We start from the raw sequence: 23,578 nt of genomic DNA, 5'->3' as shown, positions 1-23,578 counted from the left end.
AGCTTTTACTCATTCATTCTGGTAGTGATTTGTATTTCCTGTGTCTCCTCCTGTTTCCAGGCAGGAAGTTAAGTCTGACAAAATATTTGCAATATGGTAAGAGAGATACAGCTTATTTTAGAAGTAGATAAAAGACATCTTCACTCAGTAATTTATTATGTACTTAAGTATTTGTGTTTTCACTATTTACATTTGTTTCGGTCAATCTTATTTGTAATTTAATTTAATACGACCGTTCATTTAGGTTTCTCGTGTTCTGTATTTTGCACTATATTTAAAAACTGAGAAACAAAAGAGAAAAATGAGCTTTAATTATGTGTCTGAAATTGTAGGAGCTTTGTGTCTTTCTGTTTTGAAAACTTAAATTTTTAATAGGCAGTACATTGAAATGATTCATAATGCAAATGGCATAAAAGAGTATTCAGCAGTGAAGTGTCTTTTCTACCTCAGATGCTTAGCTACCCTTTCCTTTACCTAGATAAGCAGCAACTACTACTGGATTTTTGTGTATCTTTCTAGAGACATTATTTTATGTAAACAAGTTCTTTTTTTTACTCTCCTTTTTACACAAATGGTAGCATTCTGCTCCTTGCTCATTGTTCTGAGTTATGTTCTATACATAAAGGGTTGCCTAATTTTTTTGTTGGGATTTGTTCTGTTTTTTTTTTCAAAGGTGCATGGTAATCTGTTATGCTTATGTGCTATAATTTATTTAACCAGTAACTAATCACTAATGGATATTTGGATTGTTTCCTTTTTTTTTTTCTGTTACAAATAATGCTTCAATGAATAGCCATGTTCATTTGTATTTATTTTCTTTATATTGCTAAATAACCTCTGTGGGAACTCTGCCATTCTGATAGCAGTGCTGAGAAGGCTGATTTATTGCACCTTTGCCAACAGAGCTGGTTACCAAGTTTAATAGTAAAAATTGGCATCTCACTAACATCTCTTTGTTACCCAGTCTAATAGTAAAAATTGGCATCTCAGTGTGGATTGATTTGCATTTCCCTCATTTTGAGTGCAGTTGAGTATGTTTTCATGTTTTAGAGCCATTTGTACATCCTTTTATGTGAGTTGCCTCTTTACCCTTTATATTTTTGTGTGTGGTTGGTCTTTTTTTCTAGTACTGATTTATAGAAACTTTGTGTAAGTGAAATTAACCCTTAATCTTTGATATAAATTGCATATTTTCTTTATCTTTTGATTTGCTTATGGTATTTTATTTTTGCATTTAAATGTATCTGTCCTTTTTATGGTCCTTGGGTTTTAGGTATTAGGAAGGACTTCCCCACTCTGAGATTATAATAGCATTCTTCAGTGTTTTCATTTAATGTTTTCCTGGTGTCACTTATTAAATTTAAGTCCTTGATACATTCTAGATTGTCCACATGTCTAGCTTATTTATCAAATAATTCTTTTCCCCACTGATCTGAGATGCCATTTTTATCATAAATACACTAAACTGTCATATATATTTATATCATTTTGGGACTTACTTTATGCCCCATTGATTTGTTTAGTCATGTGCCAATACCACACTATATTATAGTTGTATAGTATGTTTTAGTATCTGATGGGGTAACTCCTCTTCCTGTTACTCTTTTTTTTCAGGATTTTATTTTTCCATCAGGACTTTTGAATTGGCTTATCTAATTCCAAAAAAAAATCTATTAAAAAAAATCTATTGGTATTTTGAGGATGATGAGTAAAATTTATGACTTTATAAACTTACAATTTATAAATTAAGGAGAAGTTACATATTTAACATTTCCGAGACTATAGTATGCATTTCATTTCTTCAGGTTGTCTTTTGTGTTTCTCAGAAGCAACTTCACAAAGTTTTCATTTTGTAAGCCATACTGCTTTTTGGTCTTTCCCCCCATGCATATGATGAAAATTTGCCTACATTTTATCTTTTAATTCATTGGTTTGCAAACTTTAGGCCCTGATGTATGACATCAAGTTAGTGGATTGTAACCAGCATTTTTAAAATACAAAAGAGAATAGAAAAGAAAAATCAGAATGCAACACTCATTGTATAAGACTTAAGGATGTTTTGAAACTTCAGAGGTGTTATATATAACTAATAACTATTGTATGTGTTTGGAATACTTGGTCATGATATAATATGTATTTCTTACTGAAGGTTGTGGTCAAAAAAGTTTGAAAGTCACTAATAGATGGTGTGTTTGAAAGCTACTCATGTGATTTCTTAAAGAGATACTTAATGTGTCTTAGTACTTATTGTTGTGACTTAATTTGGAGCTCAAGGGAGACAGTTATTTAAACCTTGAGCAAAATTTTGATGTCATTTTGAAGAATGGCTAATAGGGAGAAGGAAGTGGACACAGTGACACCAATTAGCAGGTTGTTAAATAATCCAGACTACAGGTAAAATGTGGCCTTTTGAACTGAATGGCAGTGGGAATGGTAAGGAAGAAATATTTTAGAGGTATTTTGAAAGCAAAGGTATAAGCTAAGGAATGTGGAGAAAAGAGTAGGCGTGCAGGGCACAATGGAAGGGAGGATAGGGTTCAGGTAGGACATGTTGAGGTTGTAATGCTGGTGGGTGAAGCCTAGAAAGTAGGAGAAAGAATATATCAAACAGACCATTGGAAATGTGGATCTGGAGCTCAGAGGTGAGAACTAGAGAGGTTGTTTAAGGATTCATTTCCTTCAAAGGTCTGATAAAGTGGATACAGTTCTGTGGAGATAATGTATAAAGAAGAAAGCCAAAGAGAACTGCAGGCTGGGTGGGGACGACTATATAAAGTAAGATTATCAATAGACAGATACACAGAACATGACAGCACTCATGTTACTAACTACCAAGCACTGGTACTCTAGGTGGTTTACATTTGTTTTCTCAGTCATTTCTTTCAATGATATGCTATTTTACAGATGAAGAAATTGCAGTGAGGTGATGTATTCAGAATAACACCGGGAGTGGTAGAGGTTATATACGAACTCCAGTCCAAAACTCTGAAGCCCCACTTCTTCTAGTTACTAAAACACATTGCTTCTAAGAGTGTAGAATACTTCGAGATGGAAGAAAGTGGTTAATATTTGCAATAATAATAGCAGACATTATATGCCAGACACCATTAAACTCTGCATGGATTATCCCATTATTCCTCACAGCAAATTTTTCAGGTCAATACTGTTATTTTTAACCTTATTTTGCAGATAAGGAAGCTTGGGACATAAAGAGGTTTGCATGTGTATTAAGTGGTGGAGCTGTTGAGAGTTGTAGAGTGGACAAGTAGGATGAAAACTCAGAAGAAGAAAAAAGGTCTCCAAGTTTGACTAATATGTTTTTGTTGGCAGTGTTGTTAAGTGGTGTTGAGTGAAAATAATAACTAACATTTATTGAGCATTTTCTTTGTAACAGGCTCTGTTTTAAGTTAATTCAATTTTTATAACTGTTCTCAAAATACATACTGTTTTCCGCACTTTATAAATGAGGAGACTGAGGCACAGAGCAGTTGCATTAAGTCCCTAGTAGGGGGCAGGGTTTAAGATTTAACCTAGACAGACTGGCTTCAGAACCCATCCTCTTAATCAGGCTGAGCAGACTATTTCTGGTGGCTCAAATCTGGCCTGCTGCCTGTTTTGTAAGTAAAGCTTTATCAGAGCATAGCCACTCTTACTCATTTATGTATTACCATATCTCATTTATGTATGGCTCCTTTAGGATTAGTTGCAACATACCACGTGTCTTGAAAGTCTAAAATATTTGCTTTCTAGCCCTTTACACAAAGTTTTTCAATCTCTGATAACCATTAGACTGGATGAAAAGCCAAATCCTCGTGAATTTAGTCATAACCTAATTATAGAGGTTTGGCAGTTAAAAAAAAAAAAAAGGAAAAGTTAAATTGGATGGTAACTTTAAGAGGAAAATATGGTAAAATGAAAGTTTTTTTTACAGAGGAAAGATTTGAGTATGTTAGTAACGTGAGAAAAAGTGTCAATTGAGTGGGAGATAATAAAAAACTATAGAGGGAGGTAGCACAGGATTTGGAGAATGCAGGAGAGAGTGGAAAGATTTATTACTGGAAAGGAGCCAAAGACTTTTCTTTGAAACACTGAGCAGAAGCAAAAAAGAGAAAAGATATTAGAAATATAGGGCTATTTTGAATTGGAGGCAAGGGCAATAATAGTAATTTTCATTCGATGGTCGTCATTCAAGTAAGGATAAAGGAAGATGGGTCAGATAATTGTCTTTTGGGGATTCGCAATTACTGCTTTTTAAATCTCCCAGTCATGTTTAGTGCTACAGAAGATATAGGTAAGAAAGAAGAAGAATAATTGTAGAATTTGCTGTAGTGTTATAAGGTGTTTTTTTTTTCTTTAAAGTCTAACAGGTTAAGGTTAGGAAATATAAGTAGGCTTTACATTTTTGCTGGTTATAAGTTATTGTAAATAGACATTATAAATTACTATTTAAAGGTGACTTTCCAGTGAGGTTTTTAAAACAGCTTTGTTGAGGTATAATTGATATTCAATAAGGTACATATATTTAAAGGATCCCATTTTATCAATTTTGACATAAAAACCCTTGTGAAACTGTCCCAATCCAGGTAATGGGTGCCCCTTAGTACTCCTTCCTTTCTGTACCTTCCTGTGGCCCCCCTTTCACCGATTTTGATAGGTGGTATTTTCATTTTCATTGTGTTCAAAATACTTTCTAATTTCCCTTTTTCTTCTTTGACCCATGGGTTATTTAGAAGTGTGTTCGTTTCTTGGTATCTGGGGATTTTCTAGAGATTTTCCCGTTATTTCTAATTTACTTCCATTTACTCACAGAACATCCTTTGCCTGATTTGAATTCTTTTAAATTCATTTTGACTTGTTTTATGAAATGGTCTATCTTGGCAAATATTCAGTGTGTACTTGAAAAGACAGGCATTCTGTTGTTAATAGATGGAGTGTTCTACAAATGTATCTGGCAGAGTAGGCTGATAGTATTGTTGAAGTCTTCCATATCCTTACTGATTATCCATATATATGTTCTGTCAGTTATTGAGAGAGGGCCATAGCTGTAAATTTGTCTGTTTCTCATTGTGGTTCTATTAGGTTTTGCTTCGTGGATTTTAAAGTTGTTTATTAGGTGCATAAATGTATAGATTTGTTATGTCCTCTTGATAAATTGACTCCTTCATTATTACAAATTGACTTTTATCCATAATGGTTTCTTTTACCGGGGAATCTACTCTGTGTGGTTTTGGGCACGAAACTGGGGCTCTTGTGAGCTTCTGGTATTCGTTTATCTGTCAAGGTTCTTATCTTTAGTTGCCTTATAGCCAATGTCTTGAAAATGTTTGTTTCCTATATTTTGTTTGAGTTTCTTTCGGTTGTCTCAGGCAGAAGTGTAAACCTGTATTTCCATCGTGGCCAGAGCAGAAGTCCAAAACTTGCTTTTAAAATTACTTATGGTGGTTCTTAAAGTCTTTCTTTTTGTTTGTATCAGTGATATTTAGAAGAATCTGATGAAAGATGTGGCTCTTAGCCCCTCATACCTACAAATGCTTATTGATGTAAAAGCTTGATTGTAATTTCATGAGACTTAGAGGCTTGAGGCTTCCTTCATCCTGGCTTAGGAGTTCTTGCTTTCCAGCAAGCATTTTCAACCCGACTTGTACACTAGAATCACCTGGGAGAGCTTTTTTTTTTTTAAGATTTTATTTATTTATTTGACAGAGATCACAAGTAAGCAGAGAGGCAGATGGAGAGAGGGGGGAAGCAGGCTCCCTGCTAAGCAGAGAGCCCGATGCAGGGCTTGATCCCAGGACTCTGAGACTGTGACCTGAGCCGAAGGCAGAGGCTTAACCCTCTGAGCCACCCAGGTTCCCCACCTGGGAGAGCTTTTGAACAAATACCTATGCTCCACCAGATTTGTGAAATCTGAATTTTTGGTGGTAAGACCCAGATTTTTGTTTTTAAGACTCCCCAGGCAATTCTGCTGTGCAGCTAAACTTCAGAACAGCTTATTTTAAAGTAAAGGATGGCTTCCTCTTCCCTTGGTCTCTCTACCTTTCCTTTATTGGCAAGGATCCTATGGAGGATGGGATACAGGGAGCCAGTTGCTCCTTAAATTCACCCTGAGTAGAAGGGGTTACTTTGAAAAAAATTGCCAATTCCACCTTCAGATTTTTTCTTGGTAAATTATATCTGGGCTTTTAACAAAGGTGCATAAAGAAGAAATTAAAATAAGAAAACTTTTTCGGTTATATTTCACGGTTTGCTTCAGCAAAATGTTAGACATTTAGACAAAATGTTAGACATCCCTATGGCAAACAAGAGAAGCAATATATCAATTAAAATGGATCTCAGAGCCCAAGAGCCTGTAAGAAATAAGGCTATAAATAGGAGCTTAAATTTTCTAAAGCATTGGGTGTTTATGTAATATGTGATATGTATTGTATATAGGATTTATGCTATGTCAAATGTGTATGACTTCAATTATTGGTAATTCATAGTGAAAAATATATTTGACCAAAGTAGGCCATAGTGCATTTAACTATTTTTACAAATGCCGTAAAGCAATAAGCAAGAGAAAATAGCACTTTAGTGCTCTTAATGAGAGGTCTGATGTAACATGGACTCTGTGACTCTGAGACGGATTGATTTCATGTTGCATCACTTTTTAGATATGTCAAATTATGTAATGCACAGAGTAGTAAGTTTGGAATGCCAGCCACTTGTATGCAGGCCGATTCTTTTGTATGATTTCTTTAATGAAGAACTTGAACATTGTATTTGTTTTGTGTGTTAGGCTTTTCAGTTTCCTAATCTTCTAATGCTTCTAGAAATAACAGTGAGTTTTAAGAGATAAAATGACTTTGTATAAATCTAGTTTAAATTATTTTCTTCCTCATTTATTGTAACCAATTTTTCCCTGTAGCTGTGAACTTCACAGAAGTTAATGAAGAAAACAAAAACGATCTCTTCAGAGAAGTGTTTTCTTCCATTGAGACCTTGGCCTTTACCTTTGGGAATATGTAAGTAGAGGACTGTCATTTAAATTTGGGCCTGGGTTTCTCAAGATAGGTTACATAATTCAGTAGATACATGGAAAGTAAAGTATTAAAATACAAAATATTATCACAACACTGGAAAGAATATGTTCATTATTTCATTGTTGTTTTGTTACTGTATTTGACAGTGTCTGTACAGTTGTTCGGAAGCAACATCCATTTGCAAGTGACTATGTGGTTTATGTGAATAGATTCCTAGAGTTTATTTCTAAGGTTCTTGCTTTAAAAAAAAAAAAGTATTCTGGATGACATGTTGAATGTGAAGCCTGTAACCGAGCAATGAAATGACTTGTCTTATTATTTCTATTTCTTTTTTTTTTTTTTTTAAACTTCCCTGGATAGCTTGACAAACTTCCTTATGGGAGATGTAGGCAATGATTCATTATTGCGACTGCCTGTTTCTCGAGAAAGTAAGGTAGGCCAAGTTTGTGTGAAAGCAGAGACTTTAATATTTTTAACTTAATATTTCAATAATTTCAACATTAGTCTTTGATAATTTTTGAGTTGAGCAAGAAAAACAGATCAGTTCATTTTAATATGATAATTTATGGTCAGTTTCTGGAGCAAAAATTTAATATTTTTTAAATGGAGCTATCATTTTAAAAGAATATATCTGGTAGTTTTATGGTGTCCTCTGTAAGGAATCTATATGTCATAGGATCCAAAATTTTAGCAAGTAATTCTTAACCATTTTTCTCCCCTGACATTGTCACAGTTCTCAAAGATTGGTGGAAACTTAGAAAAATAACACAAGAAGTAAAGAGGGTGTTAATCCTTTCACACATCCTATAGTTTGTTACTGTGACATATTTATTAAGAGGCTGTAGGTCTTAATTCTCCCTAAGAGCAGTATGTCAGAGGATTGTAGTTCCAATTCCCAGTTTTGTTTTTTTTTTTAAAGATTTTGTTTAATTATTTGAGAGAAAAAGAGCAAGAGAGAGAGCATGAGTGGCAGGGGGTGGGGGACAGGTAGAGGGAAAAGGAGAAGCAGACTCCCCCCGCTGAGCAGGGAGCCTGAAGAGGAGCTCCCTGGGATCATGACCTGAGCCAAAGGCAGTCACTTAACCGTCTGAGCCACCCAGGTGCCCTCCGACTTCCAATTTAAAGAAAAATTGTTTTGAAATAATAGAACATGAAGAATGTTTGTAGAATATTGCTTTAAAGATTATAGTAGTAATATTTTGATTTGACTGAAATTTTTTCACTAAATGCAAGCTATTTTTAAAAACTGCAGTAGGGACATGCACTAATAGTTTCTTTTCAAGGATGTTCCAAATCCAAAAGGAGTTTGACAAATATTTGAAAATGTGCCAGTTATTTCTGTTATATCAAAATAATGTAAAAACTTCAGGTCTTTCTTAAAATGATATAAAATATGAATGATTAGTTGAAGCATTTTGTTATATATACTATAATATTGAGAAAACAATTGATTATTTCTGAAGTTATCCATTGACAAATCAAGGATAGTGTATAAATCTTCATGAAGAATTTTAAGATCCTTAAATATTTTGCTATTTATCATTTTTCTTCAATTTTTTCTTTTCAAACATACTACTAATTCAGAAGACGGAATAACATTTTATCTGTGTGACAAGGCTCTGAAGAACTAAAATTTTAGGTGTGAATCTTATTTCCTGTTCCTGTTGGCTCTATTGTGTGCACATACTACACTAATTCCTAATAGGAAAATACTTTTCCTTTCTTTTCTTTTGCACCTTATTTACCTTTTTACAATTTTTAATTAACCTAAGAGATTAAGCTTTAAAAGTCCATGATAAATAATGCTCCTTTGGTTTGAAGAGTTTGAAAAATACTTTAAATAATAATTGCCATTTATTTAATAGTGTTTATTATGTACCATGCCCTGTGCTAAACCTATATTATCTTAAGCCTTAAAGTAGCCTTATGAAAGTAGTGTTCATATCCCCATTTTACAGAAGGGCAAACCAGAGCTTATTTAACTCTAATATATAGTCCAGTGTCATATAGCTACTAAGTGATAGAGCTGGACATTAGACCCAGGTCTCTGATTCCTTTTGCATTGAGTCCCTGTGTAGTCTGTGTTGCCCAGCCAAACAGATCTCACAATTTTGGCAGATATGTTTTTCCTGCACTGTCTAGTAAGGTAGTCACTTACCACATGTAGCTCTTTAAATTTAAGTTAATTAAAATAAATAAAATTGGGGTGGCTGGGTGATTCAGTACTTAAGCGTCTGCCTTCAACTCAGGTCATGATCCCAGGGTCCTAGGATCAAGCCCCCCATCGGGCTCCCTGCTCAGCGGGAAGCCTGCTTCTCCTTCTCCCCCTCTGCCTACTTGTGTTCCCTGTCTCACTGTCTCTCTCTCTCTCTCTTTCAAATAAATTAATTAAATAAATAAATGTTGAGAATATACTTCTCATTTTATAATCATCATTACATTAGCCACTTTTCATATGCTCAGATAGCTGGACAGTGTAGATACAGAACATTTCCATCATCATAGAAAGTTCTGCACTAAGTTGTCCACTAGACTTTCAGAGAAATGCTTATCAAATGATAAAATGGTAAAAGATGGCTGGAAGAAACAGGTCTTTGTCTTCAGTTTAAGTGAAAATCTATTTAGATTGTTTCTATAACTTCCTAATATTTTTGAAATCTGTAGAATTTAAAGTTTTGAATGTATTTATTAATGTTAACTAATGCTGTTAGTAAACAATGAGGTCATTTATTCTTGAATCTTGAGAACTGCAATTGTAAAAAGGTATGTAATTCTTACAAGATGTGGCATTTAAATAGATTACTTAGGCCCTTTGAGTTCTAAATACTTGAAATTCTTTAACAGGAATTATGTCACAGTAACAAATTAGAGTGAAAAATTTCTGAAGCAAAGATCTGTTATCTTCTGCTCTAATCTTAAATTTGTTTTCTTCCATGTTGTAAGTCTTTTGAAAATGTTTCTGTGGAATCAGTGGACTCATCCAATGAAAAAGGTAATGCTTGAGGTACTTACAATCTTAGTCAAATTTTTGCAGTTCCTTCCTTTCTTTCTTCTCTCTCTCTTTTTTTTAACCAATCCCCAACTTCCTGCAGTTACTTTCAATACATGTTTTGGATTATTTAATCTCTTCTTGCTCATTAACCTGAAGTATTCATTTTTAACACAAAATGTTGTGTAAAATTTTGCATAAAAACTTCAGAATAAAGATCTGCCAGAATAGATAGTAGATAAGTAATATAGAGATGGATCAAGAATTACATAGGGTTTATAACTTGATGAATAATAGAAATATATATTAGGATAAAAAATATAATTTGAAACCATTTTAAGTTTAAACTGTGACCTTTTGATTCTAAATTTGTCACTTGTTTTTTTTTTTTAAACAGTTTTCTTTGAAGAACATCTTAGGATTTGAATGCTGCTTTGTTTAGAGTTATGTGCTAATATTTGATATGTACTTGATGTTTTTATTTTCAGGAAATTTTTCTCCTATAGAACTAGACAGCGTGCTATTGAAGAACACTGATTCTGTAGAATTGGCTTTGTCTTATGCCAAAACATGGTCAAAATATACCAAGAACATAGTTTCTTGGGTTGAAAAGAAGCTTAACTTGGGTGAGTTGCCCTTTGGGGCATCTGATTAACTTTGGAGTGTAAGAACTAAATTGTTTGCAATTCATTTTGTATAGGCGATGACTAATATGATTCCAAATTAGTAGCTGCTTCATTATAGTGAATAAAATCATTGTCCATTTTCTCTTCTTAAAATAGGAAAGACTCTACTTACAATAAATGTACTTATTGAACATTACTGTGGGCCAACCACTTGATCTGGGGACACAAAGACAAATAGTATACTGTCTTTGCCTTTAAGGAAGTCATATTCCAATGGGCAAAAAGAAATGCAATCAGATAATATGGTTAAAAGAAATAAAAGCAACAATAGCTGTATGAGCACTGGCCATGGAAACATTTTAATAGCTAGTATTTTCCCAGTGTTTTACAGTTGACAAAATACTTTCATACCCTATACCTCATTTAATCCTTACCAAAACCCTGGAAAGAAGGCAAGAAAAGAACTATTCCCATTTTACAGCTCAGACAAACAAGACAGGTGATTTGCCTAAAGTCCGATAGCAAATTTGTGTAGGATTATATGGCACTAACTGGAAGAATATGGGATTTGCCCAAATCCTGTGTTCTTTCTACCAAAATTATTTGCTATAAGTAGAGATGCCCTTCAGAAGCACCTGACTAACCTTATAAAAGGGCAATACACAGGCCTAGGTCCCATCTCCAAGAGAAGTGAAGCCAATGTATTTTGCAAGTTTCCTAGTTGGTTTTGATGAGCACTTTGAATGAGAATCATGGTATCATATAATGTAAGCTAGTGTGTGTGTGTTCACTTTTTAACTTGGAATCATAAATAATTTTAGAGTATGGAGGGAAAAAAGTTAATTTACCTTCTGATGCTTTCTTGGACCTTTTCAGAATTGGAGTCCACTAGAAACGTTGTCAAGTTGGCAGAGGCAACTAGAAGTAATATTGGAATGCAGGTGAGTGTTCAGTGACCACCTAGGGTATTGGACCAGGAGGTTAGCTGAATGAGCTCATGGTAGTGCCTTATGAAGTCAGAGACGTGTGTACTAAATACAGGGAAGAAGTGAGATGCTCATGCTGAGCAAAATAAAAGCCTTTTAAACTTAATGTGGAGACCCATTATGAAAAAAATTGGAGTATTCACAATTTTATACAAATGTTGATTGTTTTGCTAGCCACTAGTCTTGCCTACCTAGTTTTATAATTAATATTCTTCAGTATCTTTCTCATATAGTCATCTTTATGACTAGTCATCTGTATGCAGAAAAATGTCTAAACTTAAAATTTCTCCCTCTGAAGAGAATAGTTGGGGTGTGTCTAGTACTCTAGTACTATTTCCATTGGATAATTTACTTTTCAATTTTAATTTCTAGGAGTTTATGCCACTGCAGAGTCTGTTTACCAGTGCCCTTCTTAATGATATAAAGAACAGTCGCCTTTTACAACAAACAATTGCAGCTCTCCAAGCCAACAAATTTGTGCAGGTAAAAATTTCTATGTATAATACAATTTTTTTTTTTAAATAATAGCATAGCTTTAGAAAACAGCTTTTTTTTTTTTCTTTCTTGTTTTAAAATACCCTTGACAGCCTCTACTTGGGAGGAAAAATGAAATGGAAAAACAAAGGAAAGAAATAAAAGAACTTTGGAAACAGGAACAAAATAAGATGGTGAGTATTATTATGGAGTTTCATTTACCTACTTGTGAACATCTGAAATCATCTCTAGTATGTAAATGTAAGCATCTACCCTGGAGATGCATTCCTTTATAGTTTTTCTAAAATGCTATTTTAACTATTGTGTTGAAATATGCTAATGAAACTTATACATTAGGGTTTGTTTTTTATTCTGTATTTAATACTTTCCCCCCCCCCATATAGCTGGAAACAGAGACTGCTCTTAAAAAGGCAAAATTGTTATGTATGCAACGTCAAGATGAGTATGAAAAGGCAAAATCTTCCATGTTTCGTGCAGAAGAGGAGCATCTGTGCTCGAGTGGTGGATCGGTAAAAAATCTCAACAAGCAGCTAGAAAAAAAGCGAAGGTTGGAAGAGGAGGCTCTTCAAAAAGTAATCATCTTTGTTGTTATTTGCAAGTTGAATTAGCAATAATCTGCGAAGGCTTTCGTTCTCAAGTGTTAGTATGCATCAGGATTGCCTGGACGGCTTGTTAAGACAGGTTACTGGGCCACACATCCAGGATATCAGATTCAGTAGCTCCAGGGCTGGCCCCAAACAGCCAGCCTGTGCTTCTAACAGGTTTCCAGGTGGTGCTGCTGCTGTTGGTGATCGGGATCCACACTTTGAGAACCAGTATGCTAAGAGGTTTTTGCTTATCTTTCAAATATTTGATTTTGTTTCTGAAAAAGTATCTTAGAGAAGGCAGTAGTTTAATATTTTTTACTTCATTGTTCAGGAAGTTCACTTTTTAGGCAACTGAATGTATGTGTGTGCTAGTTCTAGTACCTGATAGCAAAGCTAGGCTGGAGCTTTATATTGCTTATGAAATATAATTTGATGAAACCTGTAAGATTATATAGAAAATAATAAATAGAAAAGGCTGTTAAATTGAATTAGGCATTCATTTTGTGGACAGTATACTAATTGTAAATCCTACTTGACTATGCCTTTGAGTCACTGACCAGAACAGATTGTTATCTTTAGAAATATTCTATTTAAAACAGACTAGTTAATTTTTATGCAAAAGGTCTTTTCAGTTATTTCCATTGAGTTTTATTATAATAAGTATTTGTTTTAAAATATAAATTCTAGTGATCAGTGTTATTTTTTTTTCTGTGATATTCTTGAAGGTAGAAGAAGCAAATGAACTCTACAAAGTTTGTGTGACAAATGTTGAAGAGAGACGAAATGATCTGGAAAATACCAAAAGAGAAATTTTAACACAACTCCAGAAACTTGTTTTTCAGTGTGATCTTACCCTTAAAGCTGTAAGTATTTTGTTCAGTATTTGGAAGGCCGGGGCAAAAAGGGTATAAACAACTGCAGAAGGGAAAAGGGTGCTTGATGAGTCAGGATTCTTCGGGGATTTAGTTTCTAAAATTAATGAAACATTGAGAGTTTGGAAAACTGACTTTCCGCTTTTAAATAGTGGTAAATGGTTTGAGTTACATTTTTTTTCTGGTCCCCCACCCAGTGGATCAGTGATTTGTCCAATTAAAGTCTGAGAGTTTGAAATTGCCTCTAAGCCACTGTCTTTCTTGGCTTGGTTGACAAAATGGATTTGATTGTTGAAACTTCTGTCAGCACTATGAGATCTATTCTTTAGAATTGAGTAAACTAAATGTTAAAATTGAACCTAGGAATTTATTTAGGGGAAAAAAAAGCATTCTGCCCTCAAAGGTTTTTATTTGCCTCTTTAAAATGACTTGTATAAAAAGTTTATATATAAAATACCTTTTTTTGATGTACATTTCACAAGTTTTAACACGTATAAATTTGTGTAGCCAGCACCATCACAATCAGGATTCAGAAGAATTCCATCACTCCAAAAAAGTTTACTCATGCTGCCCCTTTGTAGTCAGACTCTCTCCCCACCCCTAGCCCCTGGCAAGGGTTGGTATGTTCTCTGTCTTTATAGCTTGATCTTTTCCAGAGTGTTATATAAATGGAATCCTATGTGACTTGGAGACTGACTTCTTGTACTCAGCATAATTTCTTTGAGATTCTTCAATGTTATGCCTGTATCAAAAGTTCATTTCTTTCTATTGCTGAGTAGTATTCCATTATATGAATGTACCATAATGTTTATCCATTCATCAGTTAGACATCTATGCTGTTTCCAATTTTGGGTGATTGTGAATATAATTCACATATTATATTGTGAATATAATTCAACTGCTATGAATATTTGTCTCTAGGTTTTTGTGTGAATATAAGCTTTCATATTTCTAGGGTAAGCTCCTAGGATTGAGATTACTGGATGTTATGGTAAATGTCTGTTTAACTTCATAAGAAATTGATAAATTGTTTTCCAGAATGGCCATAACATTTTCATTCTAACCAGTAATATATGAGAGTTCTGATTGTTCTGCATCCTTGACAATACTTGTCGGTTGTTGTTAAATTTTAACTGTTCTAATATGTGTGTAATGGTAGTTGTTTTAATTTGTGTTTCTGGAGTGACTAATGATATTGAGCATCTTTTCAAGGACTTATTTGCAGTCTGTATTTTGCCATTTTTAAAAATTGAGTTGTTCCCTTATTATTGAGCTTGCACATTTTGTCTTCCAGTCTGAAACTTTTTATTCTTTTAGCAGTTTGTTTCAGGGAATAAAAGGTTATAATTTCGATCGAATCTAACTTATCAATTTCTTCTTTTATGTGTCATGCTTTTCACATTATTTCTAAGAGAGTTTCAGAGTCACAAAGACTTCTATGTTTTCTCCTAAAATTTTTATAGTTTGACATTGATGTATGATCTGTTTTGATGTACTTTTTATATAAGGTGTGAAGTACACATTAAGGTTCATTTTTTGCATATAAATGTTGTGTTAAAATTATGCCTGTGAGACTTTAATTTATGGAGGTGACTGAATGCTGACATGGAGAGGTCAATGTTACTGAAAGATGAATTGATTACTTATATTTCCCAAGGGAAGGGGATGTGCTGTACCATGTAGGGCCACAGAAGTACCAGGTTTGGTGAAGAAGAGACAGGAGTGAGGGGAAAGCTCACTTATAAGGGGAAAGAGCCTTATTGGGGTTTCCAAGGGGAAAACAAGGTGGGGCAGGAAAAGCAGTATAGGATTGGCTAGTTTGATGGTCTCTCTTTGCTTAGTACCTGGCCCTGGGATGATTTAGAGCAGGAGACAGTAACAGCTTGGTGTGTGAGAATTAGATAATGAGGTTGTTCGGGTAGCATATGAAAGACATTACCCCACTACTGCCCACCCCTGTGCTAAGAATTGGTTAGTCCTGGGAGGAGTAGACTTTCCTCACCCAGAAAACTTTTTAAGATGTCGAAACATGGGACGCCTGGGTGGCTCAGTTGGTTAAGCAGCTGCCTTCGGCTCAGGTCATGATCCCAGCGTCCTGGGATCGAGTCCCACATCGGGCTCCTTGCTCATCAGGGAGCCTGCTTCTCCCTCTGCCTCTGCCTGCCATTCTGTCTGCCTGTGCTTGCTCTCTCTCCCTCTCTCTCTCTGACAAATAAATAAATAAAATCTTTAAAAAAAAAAAAAAGATGTCGAAACATTATAAAATACAAAAAATAAAAAACATTATTAATACAGGTGTCCACTTGTTTCAGTGCCATTTGTTGAAAACATTGTGCCATCTCCATTGATTTGTCTTTGCATCTTGGTAAAAAATCAATTGGTCATATTTTTATAGGTCAATTTCTAGATTTTCTCTTCTGTTCCATGGCTATATGTGCTTGTCATGCCCAGACTCTACTACTGTGTTGATTACTCTTTTATAGCAAGTCTTAAAATCAGATAGTGTGAATCTTCAACTTTTTTTTTCCAGAATTGTTTTGAGTATTTAAGATCCTTTGGCCATAAAAGCATTGGAATCACTTGTGGTATCTACAAACAAATCCTGCAGACATTCTCATTGAAATTGAGTTAAATCTTAGATCAGATGGGAAGAATTGACTACATACGTAGCATCTTAACTCTATAGAGAAAGTTGTTCAATCCATGAAGACAGTATGTCTCTCCATTTTTTTAGATACATGATATTTTTTTCATTTCATTTTATTTCTTTTCAGTGTTCCAGAATTCATTTTTTATGCACCACACCCAGTGTTCTGTGCAATATGTGCCCTCCATAATACCACCACCAGGCTCACCCAACCCCCTACCCCCCTTCCCTCCAAAACCCTCAGTTTGTTTCTGAGTCCAGAGTCTCTCATGGTTTGTCTCCCCTTCTGATTTCTCCAAGCTGATTTCTAGATACATGATATTTTTTTAATCAGCAACTTTGTAGTTTTCAACGTAAAAGTTTTTCACATGATTTGTTAGATTTAAACCTCTGTATGTATGTATTTATTTGGGCAGCTATTGTCAATGTGACATACAGATAAATCAATAGATAAATACATACCACATATAATTTATGTGTGTGTATCTGTGCATACATATTTCTTTAATTTCAGATTTCAGTTCATTATTAGTATTTAGGAATACAAGTGATTTTTGGATGTTAATCTTGTATCTTGCAAACTTGCTAAAACTAAATAGTTCTAGAACTTTTTTTTGTAGAATCATTGGGGTTTTCTACATAGAAAGTCATGCTATCCACAAATAGGGACAGTTTTATTTCTTCCTTTCCAATCTGTATTCCTCTTATTTCTTTTTATTTCTGCCCTGGCTAGAGCTTCCAGTTCATTATTGAATAGGATTGGGTGAGAGAAGATATGTTTGTTCTATTCTGGACTTTAAGAGCAAAGCAGTTAGTCTTTCACCATTACATATGATGATAACTAAAGTTTTTTGATGATGCCCTTTCTCAGATAAGGAATTTCCCCTTTTTCTAGTTTGCCGATGGTTTTATGATAAAGATGTTGGATTTTTTTTTTTTCCACTGCTGAGAACTTTGGGGTTGTTTGTTATTGCAGCACAAGCTAGCAAAACTGTCTGCTTCAGTATATAACTGAATATATATGTACATGTATTCTTTAGTCCTTTATATACTGTATACTATGTCATGTATACCTAAATATGATAGAGGAACATCTTTAGAACAAATAATATATAACTACAATTTATGGGGTTTAAGATGCAATTTTTACTAATTACATTATTATAAACATTTATAATTGTGTCTGCTTTTTTTAAAAAAAGATGTTGAATTTATCAAGTGATTTTTTTTCCATCATTTGATTGATGTGATAATACAATTTTTCTTTTGTAGTCTATTAATATGATGGATTGCATTGATGTTTGAGTGCCGAACTGGTCTTGCATTCCTGGATAAGCTGCTTTTGGTTGTGATGCATTGTTCCTTTATATATTGCTGGATTCGATTTGCTAATATTTTGTTGAGTATTTTTTTCTTTTTATTCTCTGTTAATAAAAGACATTGGTATGTTATTTTTTTTCTTATACTATATCAAGTTTAATATCAGGGTAATTCTGGCCTTATAAAATGAGTGGGGAGGTGTTCTTTCCTGTCAGTATTCTGGAAGAGATTGTATAAAATTGGTGTTATTTCTTCAGTTGTTTGATGGCATTCCCTGGTGAAAGCATCTGGGCTTGGGGTTTTCATTTTTGGAAGAATTTTTACTATGTATTGAATTTCTTTTGAGAATAAGCCTATTTGAGCTAATTATTTCTTTTTGAGTGAATTTTGGTAGTGGCTTTCATGGGCCTTCGTCCCAGTTGTCTAATTTATGTGCACAGAGTTGTTCATAGTTTTTCTTTATCCTTCAGTGACTCAGTAGGCTGTACTGATATCCTCTCTTTGACTCGTGATTTTGGTAATTTGTACCTTCTCTCTTTCTCTCTCTGCTTAGTCTGGCTAGATAGAGATTTATTAATTTTACTGACCTTTTTGAAGAACTAGCTTTTAATTTTCATTGGTTTCTCTATTGTTATTTTTAAATTTTTATTTATTTCTGTTTGCTTTGGGTTTATTTTTCTTTTCTTTTTAGTTTCTTAATGGTGGAAGCTTAGATTGTTCATTGAGACCTCCCTGCTTTTTGTTTTCTTTTTTTTTCCTAAGATTTTACTTATTTATTTATTTGAGAGAGTGAGTGAGAGAAAGAGACTATAAGCAGGGGCAGAAGGAGAGGGAGAAGCGGACTCTTTTGCTAAGCAGGAGGTGTGATGTGGGGCTTGATCTCAGGACCCTGGGATCATGACCTGAGCTGAAGGCAGATGCTTCACCGACTGAGCCACCCAGGTGCCCTGAGACCTCCCTGCTTTTTTAATATAAATATTTAATCATTTAGATTTCTCTCTAAGCACTGCTTATCTATATTGCACAAATTTTGAATTTTATATTTCTATTTTTGTACAATATAAAATATTTCCTAATTTCCCTTGAGACTTCATTTTGACCTATGGATAGTATAGAAACTGTTCAATTTCCAAGTATTTGAGAGTTTTCTGGTTAAATTCCTGATACTGATTTCTAGTTTAATTCTGTTATGATGAGAGAAATATTTTATATAATTTCAATTTTCTTTTTGTTTTGGTTTGTTTTGTGATTCAGCATATGGTCTATCATGGAACATATCATGCATATACTTTTAAAAATGTCTGTTCTGCTCTTGTTGGCTGGGGTACTTTGTAAATGTCAATTGGTTATTGTTGGTTTATGGTGCTATTTATTTCTTCTATATCCTTGATGGTTTACTTTTTTCTTCCATCAACTACAGTGAAATGAGGAGTTCTTTTAAGTTTTTATTTAAATTCCAGTTAATTATGGGGCGCCTGGGTGGCTCAGTGTGTTAAAGCCTCTGCCTTCGGCTCAGGTCATGATCCCAGGGTCCTGGGATCAAGCCCTGCGTCGGGCTCTCTGCTCGCCAGGGAGCCTGCTTCCCTTCCTCTCTCTCCGCGTGCCTCTCTGCCTATTTGTGATCTCTGTCTGTCAAATAAATAAATAAAATCTTTTAAAAAAATAAATTCCAGTTAATTAACATACAGTGTAATATCAGTTTCAGGTGTACAATATAGTGATTCAACATTTCCATACAACACCCATTGTTCATCACAATAAGTATATTCCTTAATCATTCACCTATTTAACCCGCCTTCTACCCATTTCCCCTCTGGTAACCAGTTTATTCAGAGAAAGGAGTTCTGAAGTCTTCAACATAGTGTATATTTTTACTTCCATCAGTTTTTGTTTTATGAATTTTGAAACTCATTTGCTTGTGTATTAATAATTGCTATATGTTCTTGGTGAATTGATCCTTTTAGCCTTATGAAATGTCTTTTTTAATCCTGGCCATTTTTATTGCTTTTTAGTCTTTATTTAATACTGATATAGCTATTTCAGTTTTCTTTCTATTATTTTTATTATGGTATATTTTTTCCATTCTTCTACTTTGAGTTTTATCATCATATTTAAAGTGAATTTCCTTTTTTTTTTTTTTTTTTAAGATTTTATATATTTGACAGACAGAGATCACAAGTAGGCAGAGAGGCAGACAGAGAGAGAGGGAGGAAGCAGACTCCCCTCTGAGCAGAGAGCCCAATACGGGGCTTGATCCCAGGACCCTGAGATCATGACCTGAGCCAAAGGCAGAGGCTTAACCCACTGAACCACCCATGCCCCTAAAGTGAATTTCTTATATAGCATATAGTTCCATATTGATTTTTAAAAAATCTGTTTTGATAATCTCTATCTTTTAAGTTAAATATTTAGACAGTTTATATTTAATGAAAATGTATGTTCAGAATTAGGCCTACTTTTCTCTTTTTCTATTTGTACCTTGTGTTTTCCTTCATTTGTTTCCCTTTTGCTGTCTTATATTGGATAATTTGATAATTTTTTAGAATTATGTATAATTTATATTACAGATTTAATTTAATCTATTTTTATTTATGTGTTAGAGTTACATTTTAATTTACCTGACGTGCTTATTTGCATTTTATTATCTACATTTTAATTTCCTGGGCTTTTGACTGTATGTCTTTTTACAGGGTTTTTTGTTTGTTTGTTTTAATGGTTGCACTAGGGCTATATTTATAAAAACTTTTCACTGGCCTATGTAGAACTAACATTTTACCCCTTCAGGTGGAACGTAGAAACCACATAGTCTCACCATATAAGTCCTTTTTACTTGTTTTGGGTTGTAATTAGTATGTGTATGTTCTATCTATATACCTTGAAAACCTCACCAGACAATTTAAAATTTTTGTTTTCAAAAGTCACATGTTTTAGAAAAGAGAGTTCATCTTTTTAAATTACCAGATATTTACTGTTGCTGTTTCTACTCTTCCATTTCTAAGGTTCTTTCCCTTTGACATTGTTTCTCTCTTTTCTAAAGAATTTCCTTTAGCATTTCAGTTAGCAGGTCTTCTGGTGGTGAATTCTGTATTTCATCTGAGAATGTCTTTATTTCATCTTTATTCCTGAAGGACATTTTCATTTGATAAAGAATTTTGTTCTTTTCTTCAACACTTTAAAAATGTCCTTCTGGCCTCTGTGTTTCTAATGAGAAATCCATAGTCATTTGAATTTTTGCTTCCTCAGTGTGGAATGTGTTGTGGGTTTTTTGTTATGTTTTTTGCTTGTAAGATTTTTTTTCTTTGTCTTTGGTTTTCAACATTTTGATTCTGGTTTACTTGGGTGTGAATTTTGTTGAATTTATTGCTTGGGGTTCCCTGAGCTGCTTAAATCTGCAGGTTTGACTCTTGTAATATTTGGGAAGTTTTCAGCTATTGTTTCTTCAAAAATTTTTTATAGCACTCTGTCCTGTTGCTCTAAGACTCCAGTGACTCAAATTTTAGACTTTTGTCTTTTCTCTACGGGTTGGTGAGGGAGGTGTCTTTCCCCCCACCCTAATCTTTTCTCTTGATTGTTGATCTATTGATCTGTCTTCAAGTTCACTGTCTTTCCTTTGTTATCTCTATTTTCCTATACAGTTAAAAGAGTAAATTTTTTTGTTTGAGATATTTTTTCTGTTTCTTTTTTATATCTTCCATTCCTGTGCTTAGACTTCAATCTTCCCATGTTTTAAGATTATTTGCTCTTACATATTTAGACTGTCATATAGCTGCTTTAAAAGTCTTTATCCAATAATCCAAAAAGGTGAGTCATCTCAGGGTTAGTGTCTATTTATTGTCTTTTCTCTTGCGTGTTGATGAGATTTCCTGGTCCATCATGTAGCAAGTAATTTTGGATGGTATTCTGGACTTTTCTGTATTACTTTATATGACTCAGGGTTGTCTTTCTAACCTATACTGAATGCTGATTTTTTTTTAATTTTAATAGGCATTTGATCAAGTTATGTTCACTCTACAGCTCCTAAGGAGTCCCTTCCAAGTCTTCTAGCTGTGCAACTTAGCTAACCTACTCTGCTGCTATTGAGGGCCAAGGAAGGAAAGGATAAAGACATAAAACAATAGGAATTTCAGACCCCTCACTCTTTAGATCCAGTTTATCTGGTCCTAGAGAAGAATTCCCCTCAAAGTTATAGATGTCTGTTTGGCTGCTACTGCCATCAGTGCCACAGCACCACAGTTTAGTGCCTGGGACTTGCTTTGGGGCTGGAGGACAAGAGAAAATAAACAGAGAAAAGAAACCAGAGAGTCCCCCCGCCCAATCTCTTTCAGTCACATGTCTTTGAATAGGAGTTCAGTATTGCCTGGGAAACAGTAGCAAAAGAAATAACAGGAAGCATACCCCTGGATTGCTCATACCTCAATTTGTTGTTTCTTTCCACAATCTGCCTGCTGCAATTTATTTTCCAGAGTTCTCAGAAAGTTGAGAATTCGGTGGGAAACTGGGGAGTGGGGGAGGTGGTAAGCCTATTCCATTTGAACCAGAAGGTCTCCATAAAATGTTCCTTAGTATTTAAAATCGTATCTCATTTGTTTACCGAATTCTGATTAATGTGTGATTAATTTAAAGAGACAATTTTAGCAAAATTATTGAAAAGAATTATAAAAAATCCCAGGATTCGAAATTACATTATGAGTTACTTAGGCCAACCTTTACACTTGACAAGCCCTTTTCACCTCAGACAATAGCTCATGAGAGCTAAGATTGATATGTACCTGCCAGTGTATTAAGTTCTTTGCCTACATTAACTCATTTCATTCTCACACAATCCCATTAGGTAAATACAACTGTTTTTAGCTCCATCTTATTGGTAAAGAAACTAAAGTTTAGAAAACCTGTCTTCTCAAAACATGGTCCTTGGGCCCGACACATTATCTTTACATTGGGAGTCTATGAGGAATGCAGAATCTTGGGTTTCAACTCAGACTTTTGAAATCAGAATCCGCATTTTGAACAAGAATCCCCCACATGATTCATTTGCACATTAGCTTTTTATGAAGGATTTGCTTAGAGAAGTTACAGATAACTTGATCAAGGTCACCCAGCATGTAAATTGTAAAGCTAGGGTAGAACCTGATTGAATGACTTCAGAACCTGTGCTCTTAAATACCGTGCTGTCTTGCCGAATGATTATTTAGCCTGTGTGTGACAACTCCAAAATTAATATAATTTTTATATTGAGCTAAAAGGAAATCTGTTTCTTGTGGACCTTTCAAGTTATAACATATTCCTATAATCCCTTTTCTACAAAATAACACTTTAACTGTTTAAAGACAATTATTACCTCCCTTTCGTGAATGTTTTTTCCAGATTACACACCCCCATATCTGATTTTTTTTTCATATAACATGGTTTTAAGTCTCCTACAAGGTATAATCTTGCCTACATACCTCTTAAAAATGATGCTGTTTGGTGATCCAGTAATTATGATTTCCTTTAATTTGATGTGATATAAATAAGGGGTTACTTAATTTTGTATGTAACATATATATATTTATTGATGCCCACTGTGTACATAAATGTAAGACAGATACCTGCTTTCAAGGAGATTAACATATATTTAGGAAGAGAGAATGAACACATCTGAAAAATTGGAGAGTAATACCTATCAGTGTATGAAATAGACTTTGAGGTTAAGGTCTCTCAAACTTGGACAAATCCCCAAACTTATGAAAATCTGTACAGCATGTATGTATAGAGACAGCTAATAGAGGTGATCTGTGTATATATTTGTGAATAAAAGTTGATATTAGCTAAAGTTCTTTGAACCAATTTAATTAAGTTTAGTTGTTCTGTCTAGTATTTATTCACATGCAGATCCAAACAAATACCAAATCAAACATTTCATTTCTTGAATATAGATATTCTTTTCTAGGTAAGAACAATGACTTTCTCAGATTTCTTTAAGTTTTCTTTCTTTTATATAAGATTTTTAAAATTTATTTATCTGGGAGAGAGCAAAAGCAGGGGGAGCAGCGGG

General features: G+C 34.2%; 1 protein-coding gene across 1 annotated transcript in view; it reads left to right on the top strand.

The window, feature by feature from the left end:
- The window catches only part of LOC111143357 (Rho GTPase activating protein 29), a 63,250-nt gene that overhangs the window by 19,997 nt on the left and 19,675 nt on the right, over window positions 1-23,578 (top strand). The window contains exons 4-12 of the mRNA XM_022497049.1: window positions 6,908-7,004; window positions 7,383-7,455; window positions 9,966-10,014; window positions 10,500-10,637; window positions 11,514-11,578; window positions 11,996-12,106; window positions 12,211-12,291; window positions 12,502-12,690; window positions 13,431-13,568. Of these exons, the coding sequence (XP_022352757.1) occupies window positions 6,908-7,004; window positions 7,383-7,455; window positions 9,966-10,014; window positions 10,500-10,637; window positions 11,514-11,578; window positions 11,996-12,106; window positions 12,211-12,291; window positions 12,502-12,690; window positions 13,431-13,568 (941 nt within the window). The remainder of the gene's footprint in view (window positions 1-6,907; window positions 7,005-7,382; window positions 7,456-9,965; window positions 10,015-10,499; window positions 10,638-11,513; window positions 11,579-11,995; window positions 12,107-12,210; window positions 12,292-12,501; window positions 12,691-13,430; window positions 13,569-23,578) is intronic.

This window comes from Enhydra lutris, unplaced genomic scaffold, assembly GCF_002288905.1.
Source record: "Enhydra lutris kenyoni isolate GAN:26980312 unplaced genomic scaffold, ASM228890v2 scaffoldscaffold9, whole genome shotgun sequence".
Taxonomy (NCBI): Eukaryota; Metazoa; Chordata; class Mammalia; order Carnivora; family Mustelidae; genus Enhydra; species Enhydra lutris.
The sequence above is the reverse complement of the archived record's forward strand: the minus strand, read 5'-3'. Positions and strand labels throughout refer to the sequence as shown.